Source organism: Danaus plexippus, chromosome 6, assembly GCF_018135715.1.
Source record: "Danaus plexippus chromosome 6, MEX_DaPlex, whole genome shotgun sequence".
Taxonomy (NCBI): domain Eukaryota; kingdom Metazoa; phylum Arthropoda; class Insecta; order Lepidoptera; family Nymphalidae; genus Danaus; species Danaus plexippus.
Genome location: NC_083540.1, coordinates 1,352,255 through 1,364,386, shown reverse-complemented (window position 1 = coordinate 1,364,386; position 12,132 = coordinate 1,352,255). Strand labels below are relative to the sequence as shown.

The following is a 12,132-nucleotide window of genomic DNA, read 5'->3' as shown; positions in this document are numbered from 1 at the left end:
ACACATCTAGAATTGATACTATAATTTATTTAATATGAAACGTCTTCATTTAATATATTACTTAAATCGTTATCAGATGTGCTGTAATCTTGGTCTCTATATATTTTTCAGTTCCAACTTCCAAATTCAAATCCTTTGAATATTGTTTTTTTTTTTTTAAATAGCATCAACAATTCTGTTGTGAACTTTCATATGCCTGTTAAGTGAACCTCTTTGATTAAAGCTCTGTTCGCAGACTGAACATTTGTGAGGTTTTTCGCCGGTGTGAATAAGAAGATGAACATTCAATCTACGTTTTGATATGAAACTCTTTGCACAGTAGCTACAGTCGTAAGGCCGCTCTCCGGAATGAATTCTTTGATGTTCAACATATGTGGAACGGGTGGCATATGATTTATTGCAAACTTCACATTTAAATAACCTTTTCCCTTCATGAATCAGGAGATGCTGAGCCAAATTGTATTTATCTGTGAAGGGATAACTACATATTTGGCATATAAACCTCTTTTCAGAATGACATCTGTTTACATGAGATAATAGATTTTTATTAGTAAAAAATTTCTTCCCGCAATGTTCACATGTGTATTCCCTTTCCCGGTTGTCTTTGTGAGTCTCCAAGTGATCCTGAAATAGAACTGTTTGAAATTTCCTCATAAAGTATTGTACAAATATTTGATTATGTGATTACCTTCAAAACTCCTCTTGTACTGTACCCTTTCCCGCATACATTACAAATGAATTGACATCTATTTTCATGAAGTTTCATATGCTGCCTTAAAGTTTCCCTGCTTTTAGTTATCTTGCCGCATATTTGGCATTGAATGCTACTGAGACTGACGCTCGTGTGACAAATGATATGGTGCCTCTTAAAACCACTTCTTGTTACAAATGACTTGTTACAAGGTAAACATTTTAATGATAGCTGAAAAAAGTATTGCTTATTAAGATTCTACAAGGCAATTTGATTAAAACAACGAAGTCACAGTAAAGAAATTTATAAGAGCAAAACTATTTACTTACAGTTTCTGTTCGATGTTGTAATTTATGTGCTTTGAAAAGTTTAACAGCATAGAATATTTGGGTGCACAGGCCACATTTATAGATCTTTCTTTTTCTCCTTGTAGTCTTTATTTTGACTCTGAAATAGGCAAGTAATAAAATAGCATCATTAAATTAAAATTTAACTACTGTATTTACAACTGACCTCTTAACAGATTTCTCCTTATTTTCTCTAAGTAAATCTTCTACATATGATTCAGCATCCAATTCTAAAAATAATGATTATTTCCAAGATTTAGAAGACTTATTTATATAAATACATACATAAGAATAAGTTAAATCATTATTAGGTACCTAAAAAAACAAATTACCATTGGTGCTTTGATCAGGATCCTCTTCCTTGACAATATCGGTAACATTTTTGCTATCATTAAATATCTCTTGATACAAAGGAGAATTTGTCGGTTCACGGGAATTACTTTCCAATATTTTATTCCTATATGCATCTAAAGATTGATGTGTCAAATATATATTTTCTGTCTTAAGAATATTTGTATGCATTTGTTTCGACAATGTGTTTTGAGACTTGATGCAAGTACTTTTAAATTCAGAAAACTGCATCAAAAGTCCATAGCATACATCACATAAAAACTTTGGTAATTGTTCCTCTTTCATGATTTCTATCGAAGTACAGAACCAATATATATCGGGGGAAACATTTTCAAATAAAATGTATCTAACAGAATCCATAGAAGTGAGGCAAGCACGGCATAAAGTATTTACATCCATATCAATAAATTAGTATTTGTTGGTCCTTATTAAGCGCTATAATATACAATTTTCTGAGCTCGAGTCTTCCATAACTAGTGTTTTTGTTTTGTAAACATCTATCGCCTTGACACAGCCCTGACAGTAGCTAATAGAAAAAAAAACATAACTTCAAATGGATTGTTCAATTTTGCAACATTAACTTTGAAAGTGTTGTTATATAGAAAAATTATGATTTTAATAAAAAATTAACATTCGAAAAATCTAAAAATATAACTTTCAGAGATCAACAACGCTGATACCACGCGGAGGGAGTCGTGAGCAAAAGCTAGTAATGTAATAAAAACATTTGCTAGTAATGTAATACCTACACAAAAATTCTAAATATTAATTGACTACTCAACTATTAACTAAATTGATTATCTAAGTGATTGTCATAAAAAAAATTTAAATTATTCGTAATACTTTAAAATACTGATATAAAAGTTCGAAGAATAACTTGTCACTTAACAAATATCGAAGCTGAGTAAAAACATTTGCTTTTAATAACTGTGTAAAGAATTTTTCAAGAAAACTGTTGGTCCTAGAAAAGATATCAATGTGTTTTAAAGTAATTTATTCTATTAGTGACTGACAAAAGGAAGAGATTTTAACCTTTCCTAGATATATATGTATATTCTCATTTTACTGAGTGGTTTCTAAATCATAACTAATCGTATGAAAAAAGTAATAGTTCAAAAATAGTATGAAAGATATGGTACAAAGCGCCCCAATGCTTTGCTCATAACAATACTAATATTTTATATTTTTTACTTTTTAGTTGGGTTAATTAGAAAAGCATGTTCTTTGGGATTTTTTTTACTATATTTTATTTTTTACTTTTTGGTTCAATTTGTCTTCAACGCGGATGTGTTAATCTTCTAGACCACGAATTTTTGATTTTACTATCAAATAGCTACATAGTTTTAATCCATTGACATATAAAGCTGTGTTTACAATTATCGCGATTAAGTTAGTATCATCTCAGTCACTTAGAAAATAAATATAAAATTCTCCTTATCAAAAGTTTTTGATTTTTGGCTGTGGATAATGAAGCCATGTAGCTTACTAACAAATACAATAGCGAATGAGCGAGCATGTTCTATCTCTTTCACTCTCATGTAAAGGATCTAAGATATCATATGATGATTCTGGCAATCGTAATGATTGAATTGATATAAATTCTACGGGGTATTAATTTGCCACCGGACCTTGATAAGCCTACAAAATTTGAGCGAAGTAATGGGTCAAAATCGTGTTGGAAGAAGTCGGTTACAAACATACATACATATAGTCCATACATACACATGAATCTAAATAATAGCATGTAATAATTAAATAGCTTCTCCAATAAGGTTTTTATTTGTTACTAAACCAAATGTTTTTAATCACGCTCTTTCTTTGTTAATATTATTATAAAGATTTGTACTTTGAGGAAGAGAATTAAATATTTAATGTGTAGAATAATTATGGCGTCTGACATACTTTTTTTTTTAATTCTTTTGGCGCAAATACACTTATATGAGGGGAAAAAAAAGAATATTTAATGCACAGTTTTTGTACAAATTATAGGTATGTCATTAAAATAAAAATCATAGTATGTATGATAAAAGGATTTTTGTATTATTTTTAAATAACAATATATATACACATTAAAACCAAATGTAAAATATGTATACATGGGTTTATTTAGACGGAGCATGACTATTTTAGCAATGCGACATTTTTTTTTAACAAAGTTTTATATAAGAAAGTACTAAGATTGAATTTCATTCTATCTAGAATTTGTGTGCATGTCTGTACGTCAATGTGGGAGCTTAAATACCACCTTTAGGATCAAATTGGTTCAGCGATCAGTAGTGGCTGGTAACAGACAATAAATTTCACATCAATATTTTTAACTATGTGTACAAATTAACATAAAATTATATGGTTTATTTACAAAAATCATTACATCTTATTTTTCAAACATATACAGTTTTTGTTTAATCAACTATGTTAACTATATTTATATTTACAATGAATATTTAACATTTTAAATTATTTTCCATGACTTGGTTTCAATACTGGTACAGTCTAATTAAATTATTTCGCAGTTACATAACAATGTAAGACTGATTATTTTAATCTACAATCATTATAACGTGAATTTGTTTTTATTAAGACAATAATATTGTAGGCTCGACTATTATAGTAATCTTAATTTCAGTGACTTATTAATTTTTTTTTCATGTAATATACATATACTGTAAAATCCATAGACAAGCATTTTTTTTTATTTATACAGATATTAAGTCTTTATTATTTGCATTTCAAGTAAGAGTTGGTAAAAAAAAAGTCACATATTTTAAGTTTTCCCGCTTTTTGCGTCGCCATTTGCAATATACTAGAATATTATATGAAAGATCTGTCACTATACTGCTCACACTAACACCATTTTTGACAAACACTTTCGTGAAATGTCATTTTCGTTTTACTATTGTAGCTTTTCTTTTAAAAAGACTGTGATTATAAAATATTGTGTGTAATCAACACAACCATATATGTATTCTAAAAGTATTCGTTGTATGGGCACAGAGCGGAGGAGATGGAAAAAATACATTAATTACAAAAATTGTGTCTGTAATGAGAATATAAAATGAAAATACTATGTGAAACTATTTGTGCGTTATTTTAGTAACGCAAACGAATATCAACCAATCAGAATTCCGCTTTTATACTTTAGGAACATATCAATGTAAAGAAATTGCACAAAATCCTCTTCATAACCGGCTTTCCCGAAGACAACAAACAAAACATATTTTCTCCGATAATAATTAACAACCGAGGAAACACATTCAATGTATAACCCAAATACATATACGTTAAGCTTAAATACAAAGTAATCAGTTATGCCACTGTGTGTATGACATTGGTAGAGGTGTATTATTAACAGGCGGTAGTTGTGCTCTGATGAGATTCTGTGCATCTTCATTGGCCTTCCCGTGACCCTTCATGTGTCTGTTCAGTGCACATTTCTGTATGAAAGCTTGGTTGCACAGCTGACATTTGTGCGGTTTCTCCCCCGTGTGGATCATCCGATGGTTTCTCAAGTCTTTTCTAGCCATGAATTTTTTGGGGCACAGGTCGCAGGCATAGGGACGCTCTCCTGAAAAGTATTATAAACCGTTTATTTGTGTATGATAGTAAAAAAAAATATTTCTTTGCTTTGCAAAAAAAAATATTTGTAATATAAAATGATGCAAGGGGTTCAAATTGCACATAATTAATTTAATAAAATCAGTAACTTAAATTATATATCAAATGTATGTGTCTCTGTACCTGTATGCGTCCTCATATGTATTGCTTGAAAGCTTCTGCTTTTGAAAGTTTTATCACAAAGTTGACAGGAGAAAGGTTTCTCGGCCGAGTGTGAACGCATGTGCTTCACCAGATCAGCCTGAGAAATATATAGTTCTATGAAATATTTTTCCCTCCGTAATAGATATCACTGTTTTGAATTACTTTTTCTTTGTGTATTATGTATATATACTTGTGTTGTTCAATTGTGACAGATTTATTTGAAAGCTACATATATAATATATAATTAAAGTATAAAACAGACAATATTACCTTTATATAGAACCTCATCTCACACATGGTACATGCATAGTTCTTGATGCCAGTGTGCCTTATGAGGTGTATTTTGAGGTTCCCAGGCTGAGCAAACTTCTTTCCGCACTGAGAACAGCTATAGTTCTTCTGATTATTGTGAGTTTCTAGATGCATCTGTAGACAAAACAAACAATGAAAAACAAAATCTAAACTTATTATCTTATTATACTAAAAAATATATATAACGGGGGGTAGTTACCTAAACAGATTTATATAATTGAAGTAGAATAAACAGAACTGTGAACTTAAGAACCACAAACCTTTGACCAGCCAGCGAATTGAACGACGGTACCTGAAAACATCAGCCGAGTTGAACCCCTCGCCTGCTTGACACAAACCTTGAGATTGTAAGCCTGCACGAACTTAGCGTCACATATGTGACACTGATGTTTCTTGATACCGGCATGTATCAGCTCGTGATTTTTGAGCACATTCAAATATGCGAAGCTCTTGCCGCAGCTCAGGCATTGATATTTGCGTACCGCTGTATGAATCCTCACGTGGCTGCTAAGACTGCGGAGGGACAGGAACGCCTTGTCGCAATGCTTGCACTTTATATCTGGCTGCAATCAATTAATACCTTATCGATGATGATTGGCTGTGCTTATAACTATAGTATAGATTGTACCTTCTTCCCGAAGTGTCCGCGCATGTGAGCTTCGAAGTTCTCGTACTTCTGGAAGCTCTTGCCGCATTTCATACACTTCATCCGTTCCCGTCTCCGCTTGGGCCCGTCTGGATCCTTCGGCGGACGACCAGGGCCGCGTCTCCGGCGACGTTGCAGGATTTGACTGTATCGTTCAATACACATTATAGAGTTGAAATAGCAAAATATTCACATATAAATTATTCTTAAACAGACGAAACCTTACATTTTTGGAAGCATCTCATTGGCTGACTGATCTGATCTAATCTAACGGTCATATTTTAATCCAATCATTATCCAGAATTCATCAAAAATAAATAATCTAAATAGAATTTAGGACAAGAATTTGAAAAATTATATATGTAAATCAATGATCACTAGAATTCTTTTTAACTGTATCTTTTTATGAACTTCATATATATCTTATACTATTAATAGATGACATAATAAACTAGACATGACTCGAAATTTATCTCAACCTATGGAATTAACAATAGCAGACATATTTATTTAGCAAGACTTTCAGAATGTTATAGAAGACTTGAATAATTAAATGTTTTCAGGATATTTTTTATTTTCAAAACATCCTAATTCAAGCACACTCCGGTAGGTGATTTAACTTCTAAATCCTAATCACACCCATATTCATGAAAGATAGCTTGTATAGATTCCCATAGAAAGAAATTATAATGTACCTACATTTATCAGATACATTAAATAACTACTTGGGAATTATATCGCTTAATAAAAAAATCTCACCCTAATGTTAGCCAATGTAAAATTTCCTAGAACGATAAAATAGTGTACATTTATAAGGAAACCCAGATCTCAACTTTCGAATTATATAAATTCAGTAATATATTTTTACTAACATTTGTATTGCACAGGCTCACTCATGTTGGTTGTACAATTTTAAGTTATAAAATTACTTCAGGGTAGTCTTTCTTCGGCCTTCGGAAAATAGATAAAATATCTTACTATTGGAAAATTGGATATTGTGTTATAATTTATAATCATAAGCTTGGATAATTATGACATATTATTAATATAACGAAGAATGAACTATATGGAATAGACATTTTATTATAAAAATCACCATCATACTGTGCTTTGGAAGTAAATGAAGTACTCGCCTAATTAATATTGCATCAGCTGATGGTTTTTCTGTCTTCTCTGTTCCATCCATACTTTCGTTCATGTTGTTCTCATGCATTGTGACTTCTTCATTGAGTTCTGTTATATTTACCTCTACTATATCATTCCCTTCGCTTGTCTGATCAGGTTTGGTCTGCAAATTCTATAGAAATATATTGCTTAATAAGTTTTGTTATAAAGATTTTTTGAAAATTTTAGAATAATTTAAATAATTTTAATTTTAGAATTATATTTATGGTAAATATTACCAGTAATCTGCATTGCTGTTTCAGTATAACGTTGGATCTCACAACGACTTGCTTGAAGTAGTACAGTTTGTTCAGTAAATCCAAACATGTTTGACATATTAATTTTGGGAGGGCATCCGAATCCGCGATCTACAATACATATAACGTATATTATAAAATATTAAGCAAATCTAGTAACTACAACTAAACAGTATTTTTCAATCAACTACATTTATGAATTAAAAGAGACTTAATTAAGTATTGTTTATAAACAAAAACATCAAAGAATAACATGGCAAGATGTCAAGATTATTAAACTGTTTATTTTAGATAAAATATTACAAATTAATTTTATAGCACTTTCAAGAATAAAATACGCTTCAAGTAAGGCACAGTAGGTACTCACTTCCACAGAAGTGCAGTATTTAAAGACTCCAGCAGAACAAGCCGTAAACAAATCCTTTAGAGGTCCAGCATCAGATAAACAGGCGCGACATATTTTCTTGAAATCCAAGATGTGAGCCATATTTGGCTAAAGGTAAAATGTAACACCTATATGTTTTCAAGTAATAAATAATAAATCTTTTTTTAATCAATCAACAAACAATTTGCGTTGCTTACTGTTCCTCTCGGTTAGTGATGACCATACGGCATAAAAATCGGTATTTAAAAAATCGTTAGATGATATAAAACCGTATTTCGCATAATATTTTTTTTCCATGGAATATAATTGCAAATAGATATGACTTTTAAATAACATTAATATAAATCAATAGCAAATCATAATAAAAATAACATCTTCTAGATATATAAAAGAGCTTTCATTTCTCATATTTAAATATGTTATATGACTGATAATGAAAATATGTTTTTCATTTTTACTTTATGAAAGCCACTGAGATAAATTTCTATACTTCCGTGAAACATTTTTATAAACATCAAAGTTTATGTTTTCAAAGGTTTTTTATAATTTTTTAATCGTGGGTTTTTAATAAATCAGACTATTTCATTATTTTATAACTTTAAACCAAGGTATGTCGTATCATTGATTATTTTTGATTCTATTTGTAAGTGAAACAGCAACGCAGGATACAGATATTTTATATGTATATATCCACGATAAATTTACTACAGTCTTTATCTGAATATCCTCTGCATTATACTTATATACTATAGCACTTATTTTTATTGGCACTAAAATTCGAAGGCTATCTAGAGATAACAATAGTTACTTTTTACTTTGTTTGTAACAACTTCAACTCAAGTGATATACTTGACAATACATTTGATATAATCGCTATCTTAAGCAAAAAACACTAGTGATTTTAACTTTTTAGGTCAAAACACTTTAGACATAATGTCAACATGATGAAACTTAATTTAATATGTGTTTTCACACATCCTTTTAGTTTTCAACGACAACGATTCTTTGAATGTGATTTCAACATTTATCTTTACTCTGTGTTCATAGTTTTGTTTGATGCCGAATATACACATGACAGTTTAAGATATTAAATAATGTAGTCACCTAGTGACCTTGTGGGTATAAAAGAAAAAATTTAATTCTGATTACGGTCACTAGCTGATTCAAAACATAATTTCGAACATTTAGTTAATAGGTTTGCAACATAAAGGTTTTAAAACTCTTCGTTGCTATTTTCGTTATGTACATCTGTTATTTAAGAAGTATTGTTACATTATAAATATAAGAAAAACCGCGAGAACATATCAGAATATATTAAAAATCTAAAAAAATAGTGATGATTCTGAGAATTAAGTTTTTTTTGGCACTTTGGCAACAAATTTTATTAAATTCAGTCACATCATTATTTATATGAATACCAACAACAGACTTTTTGTCATAAAGAAGAAACATAAATTGTTTAACCGGTTCGTTTACTAAAAATGTTCAACATAACTGTAAAGGCAAATACGAAGCGCTTAGGAAGCGCGGCAACGTCATTCTCTTTAGTAATGCTTATAGCTATAAGAATTTTGAACATAATATTATTCTGTTAGGTACTTTTAGGTTAGGTTTAAGAGGTTGGAATACTTTGAGATATTCATTTTAATTTCAGTATTTTTTTTATTCGTGATATGCCGTAAATCGTGCAATAATTATATGATCAAGTCTTAATTAATAGATACAATAAAAATATCCCTCCTAGGAAAAAAGTGTTATATGTGGTGCTCTTTAGTATATCGGCTTACATTTTACACGAAACTTATGTTTCTATTGTTCAGTGTAATCAAGTGTTGATAACAAAGTAACGAGTATCAATTCAGTCACAATTTCACTGTAAACGAAGGCGGTTTTGTTGTTTATAATATATTTTATTTTCATTTAAAATGAGCGAAGGTAAAGATAATTTAGTTCCAGTAATAAAAGTGCCAACAGATGAAAGAAAGCTAAATTTAAGTAAGCATTTTTATAATGAATTTGGTTGTCAACCTGAATTTATCGTCAGAGTTCCAGGACGAGTTAATTTAATTGGTGAACATATTGATTACTGCGGCTATCCGGTGCTGCCGATGGCATTGGAACAAGATATTCTTCTGGCTGGCAGTTTAATTAAGGAGCATAAACTTTTGATGCGTAATACTAATTCAAAATATGAAAATTTCGAGACGGAATTAAAATCGTTTAATGAAATCGTCATAACACCGGATGCTAACGGCAAACCGTATTGGTATAATTACATGCTTTGTGGTATCAAGGGGGCCTTAGAACATTTAAATAATGAAGTATTGTATGGCTTAAATATGTACGTAGACGGTAACATTCCTCCCGCGTCAGGATTATCGAGTTCCTCGGCTTTAGTCAGCGCAGCATGTCTTGCGTTCCTTTACGCCCAGAAGGCGGTTTTAAATAAAATTGACATAGCTGGTTTGTGCGCACGATGCGAAAGATATATAGGAACCCAAGGCGGTGGAATGGATCAAGCAATAGCTTTCCTTGCAGAAAAATATTGTGCCCAATATATTACATGGAATCCAACGAAGGCGACAAAAGTTGTTCTACCGGAAGAAGCCTCGTTTGTTGTGGCTCATAGTTTAGCTGAGGTCAACAAAGCTGCTACCAACGATTACAATAGACGAGTAGCGGAATGCAGGCTCGCTGCAAAGCTTTTATCTTTGTCCATACAAACAATGAGTCACACCGTCATCACTTTGGGACAAGTACAAAAACTACTAAATAAATCATTAGAAGAAATGATTGCCCTTGTTAAAGAAACACTGCCTAAAGATATTTACACAAAAGAAGAAATTTGTGCTATATTAAATGTCAGCACAGATGAACTAGATAATTTTTATTTAACACCAAATACAAAGCAATTATCGGAATTTAAGCTCAAGCAGAGAGCTCTTCACGTTTATGAAGAAGCAAGGAGAGTAGAAGATTTTAAAAAAATATGTGAAAAGACAAACAAATGTCTGAACGGAACAAATGGGACAAGTTCAGTTAAGGAAGACATCAATACATTGGAAAGCTTAGGGAAGCTCATGTCAGAAAGTCACGAAAGCTTAAAAAACCTTTACGAATGTTCCCATGAGAATTTAGATCGTCTGGTAGACATTTCATTTCAGATGAATGTCCATGCGAGACTTACCGGAGCAGGCTGGGGTGGATGTATAGTAGCTTTGTGTCCCAGAGAAAAAGTTAAGGAATATATTGAAACTTTGGAAGACGAATTTTACATAAAACATTGCAATATTGATAAAAGCAAAGCCAATTCTTATGTTTTTGCAACATCTCCAAATTTTGGTGCTGTTATTTATATTACAAATTAACAAAATATATTATTTTTATTATAAAAGTATAAGGCATAGAATCCATTAATATTAATGAGGTTATTTTTATCAGTGCCACAACAAAACTTGTCTCTATATTTTATTACCATAGCAGAATTCTGTGAAGATAAATATTGAATAGATATAAGTCATGAGAATATGATTTCTTTAGTCATTACTTTTATTATGTTAATGCTTTATTTTATTAAGTGTATAAATAATTTACAATGTATTTATTATTGTTTTAAAGTTACTATATTTATTTATTAGTAGCTTAGCATTTAATGAGTTCTTAATTATCATAACTTATATAAAATTATGTCTTAATAAAATATTCAGAAAAACTATTATACTTTCATTGATAAACCGATAATTTACGGTAATTTTAATTTTTATTAAAATATTAGAGATTTTTTTAATACTTTACTTTTATACAGTAAAACAAGTTTTAAAACAGTAACAGACAAGAAGTATCGTTTTAAATTCTAAGAGAAGCGATAAAAAAAAAATCATTAAATATTTTAACAGTATTTTAGTGGTGTTTAAAAAAGCTCTATATAAATTGAGAGAAATTACTTTTTCGGTATACATCTAGAATATCATACTGTATGAAATATACATATAAATTTTATTTTAATAGACTGTTTTATATGAAATATAACTTCTCAGTAATGTTTTTATGTAATTTTTATAATTTAAATACTGTTAAACCTATTCGTTACATATGAAAGAACAGCTATTAATGACAAAAGAGAAGCATCATCTATGGTATTTATCCGGCAAATGTCAAAGTTTTTTTCATCTTTGATATGTCAATTTTACAAATAAAATATCATATTTGTGTGTATAATA

The 12,132-nt window shown here is 30.3% G+C and overlaps 3 protein-coding genes across 5 annotated transcripts; 1 reads left to right on the top strand and 2 right to left on the bottom strand.

The window, feature by feature from the left end:
• Positions 1–142: 142 nt before the first annotated feature.
• On the bottom strand, positions 143–1,942 carry LOC116778219 (zinc finger protein OZF-like). The gene is made up of 5 exons (XM_032672165.2): positions 1,371–1,942; positions 1,205–1,268; positions 1,021–1,138; positions 689–922; positions 143–624 (listed from the first exon to the last, which is right to left on the bottom strand). The coding sequence occupies exons 1-5, from the start codon at positions 1,786–1,788 to the stop codon at positions 157–159; spliced, it is 1,302 nt and encodes a 433-aa protein (XP_032528056.2). The 5' UTR covers positions 1,789–1,942; the 3' UTR covers positions 143–156.
• A 1,464-nt stretch (positions 1,943–3,406) lies between these two features.
• On the bottom strand, positions 3,407–8,140 carry LOC116779038 (zinc finger protein 32-like). Of its 3 annotated transcripts, none has more exons than XM_032673181.2 (8): positions 7,895–8,140; positions 7,510–7,638; positions 7,240–7,403; positions 6,089–6,251; positions 5,799–6,023; positions 5,419–5,574; positions 5,128–5,245; positions 3,407–4,954 (listed from the first exon to the last, which is right to left on the bottom strand). In XM_032673181.2, the coding sequence occupies exons 1-8, from the start codon at positions 8,012–8,014 to the stop codon at positions 4,692–4,694; spliced, it is 1,338 nt and encodes a 445-aa protein (XP_032529072.1). In that variant the 5' UTR covers positions 8,015–8,140; the 3' UTR covers positions 3,407–4,691. The 3 variants fall into 3 exon arrangements, with proteins under 3 accessions (XP_032529072.1, XP_032529073.1, XP_032529074.1); XM_032673182.2 differs by having other exon boundaries at positions 5,943–6,023; XM_032673183.2 differs by lacking the exon at positions 5,799–6,023.
• A 1,206-nt stretch (positions 8,141–9,346) lies between these two features.
• On the top strand, positions 9,347–11,606 carry LOC116779115 (N-acetylgalactosamine kinase). The gene has a single exon (XM_032673292.2). It carries the CDS (start codon positions 9,838–9,840, stop codon positions 11,278–11,280), a length of 1,443 nt encoding a protein of 480 aa, XP_032529183.2. The 5' UTR covers positions 9,347–9,837; the 3' UTR covers positions 11,281–11,606.
• Positions 11,607–12,132: the final 526 nt, after the last annotated feature.

Bases quoted from the DNA above. Each gene is read 5' to 3' on its own strand.
- LOC116779115 (XM_032673292.2), top strand. From the start codon at position 9,838: ATGAGCGAAGGTAAAGATAATTTAGTTCCAGTAATAAAAGTGCCAACA.
- LOC116779038 (XM_032673181.2), bottom strand. From the start codon at position 8,014: ATGGCTCACATCTTGGATTTCAAGAAAATATGTCGCGCCTGTTTATCT. The intron at 5,575-5,798 runs GTTTGTGTCAAG...TTTTGTCTACAG, and splicing joins TGCAGGCTTACAATCTCAAG to ATGCATCTAGAAACTCACAA. The intron at 5,246-5,418 runs GTAATATTGTCT...TATATTTCTCAG, and splicing joins AGATGAGGTTCTATATAAAG to GCTGATCTGGTGAAGCACAT.
- LOC116778219 (XM_032672165.2), bottom strand. From the start codon at position 1,788: ATGGATGTAAATACTTTATGCCGTGCTTGCCTCACTTCTATGGATTCT. The intron at 1,139-1,204 runs GTCAGTTGTAAA...TGCCTATTTCAG, and splicing joins AAGGAGAAATCTGTTAAGAG to AGTCAAAATAAAGACTACAA. The intron at 923-1,020 runs GTAAGTAAATAG...TACTTTTTTCAG, and splicing joins TACAACATCGAACAGAAACT to CTATCATTAAAATGTTTACC.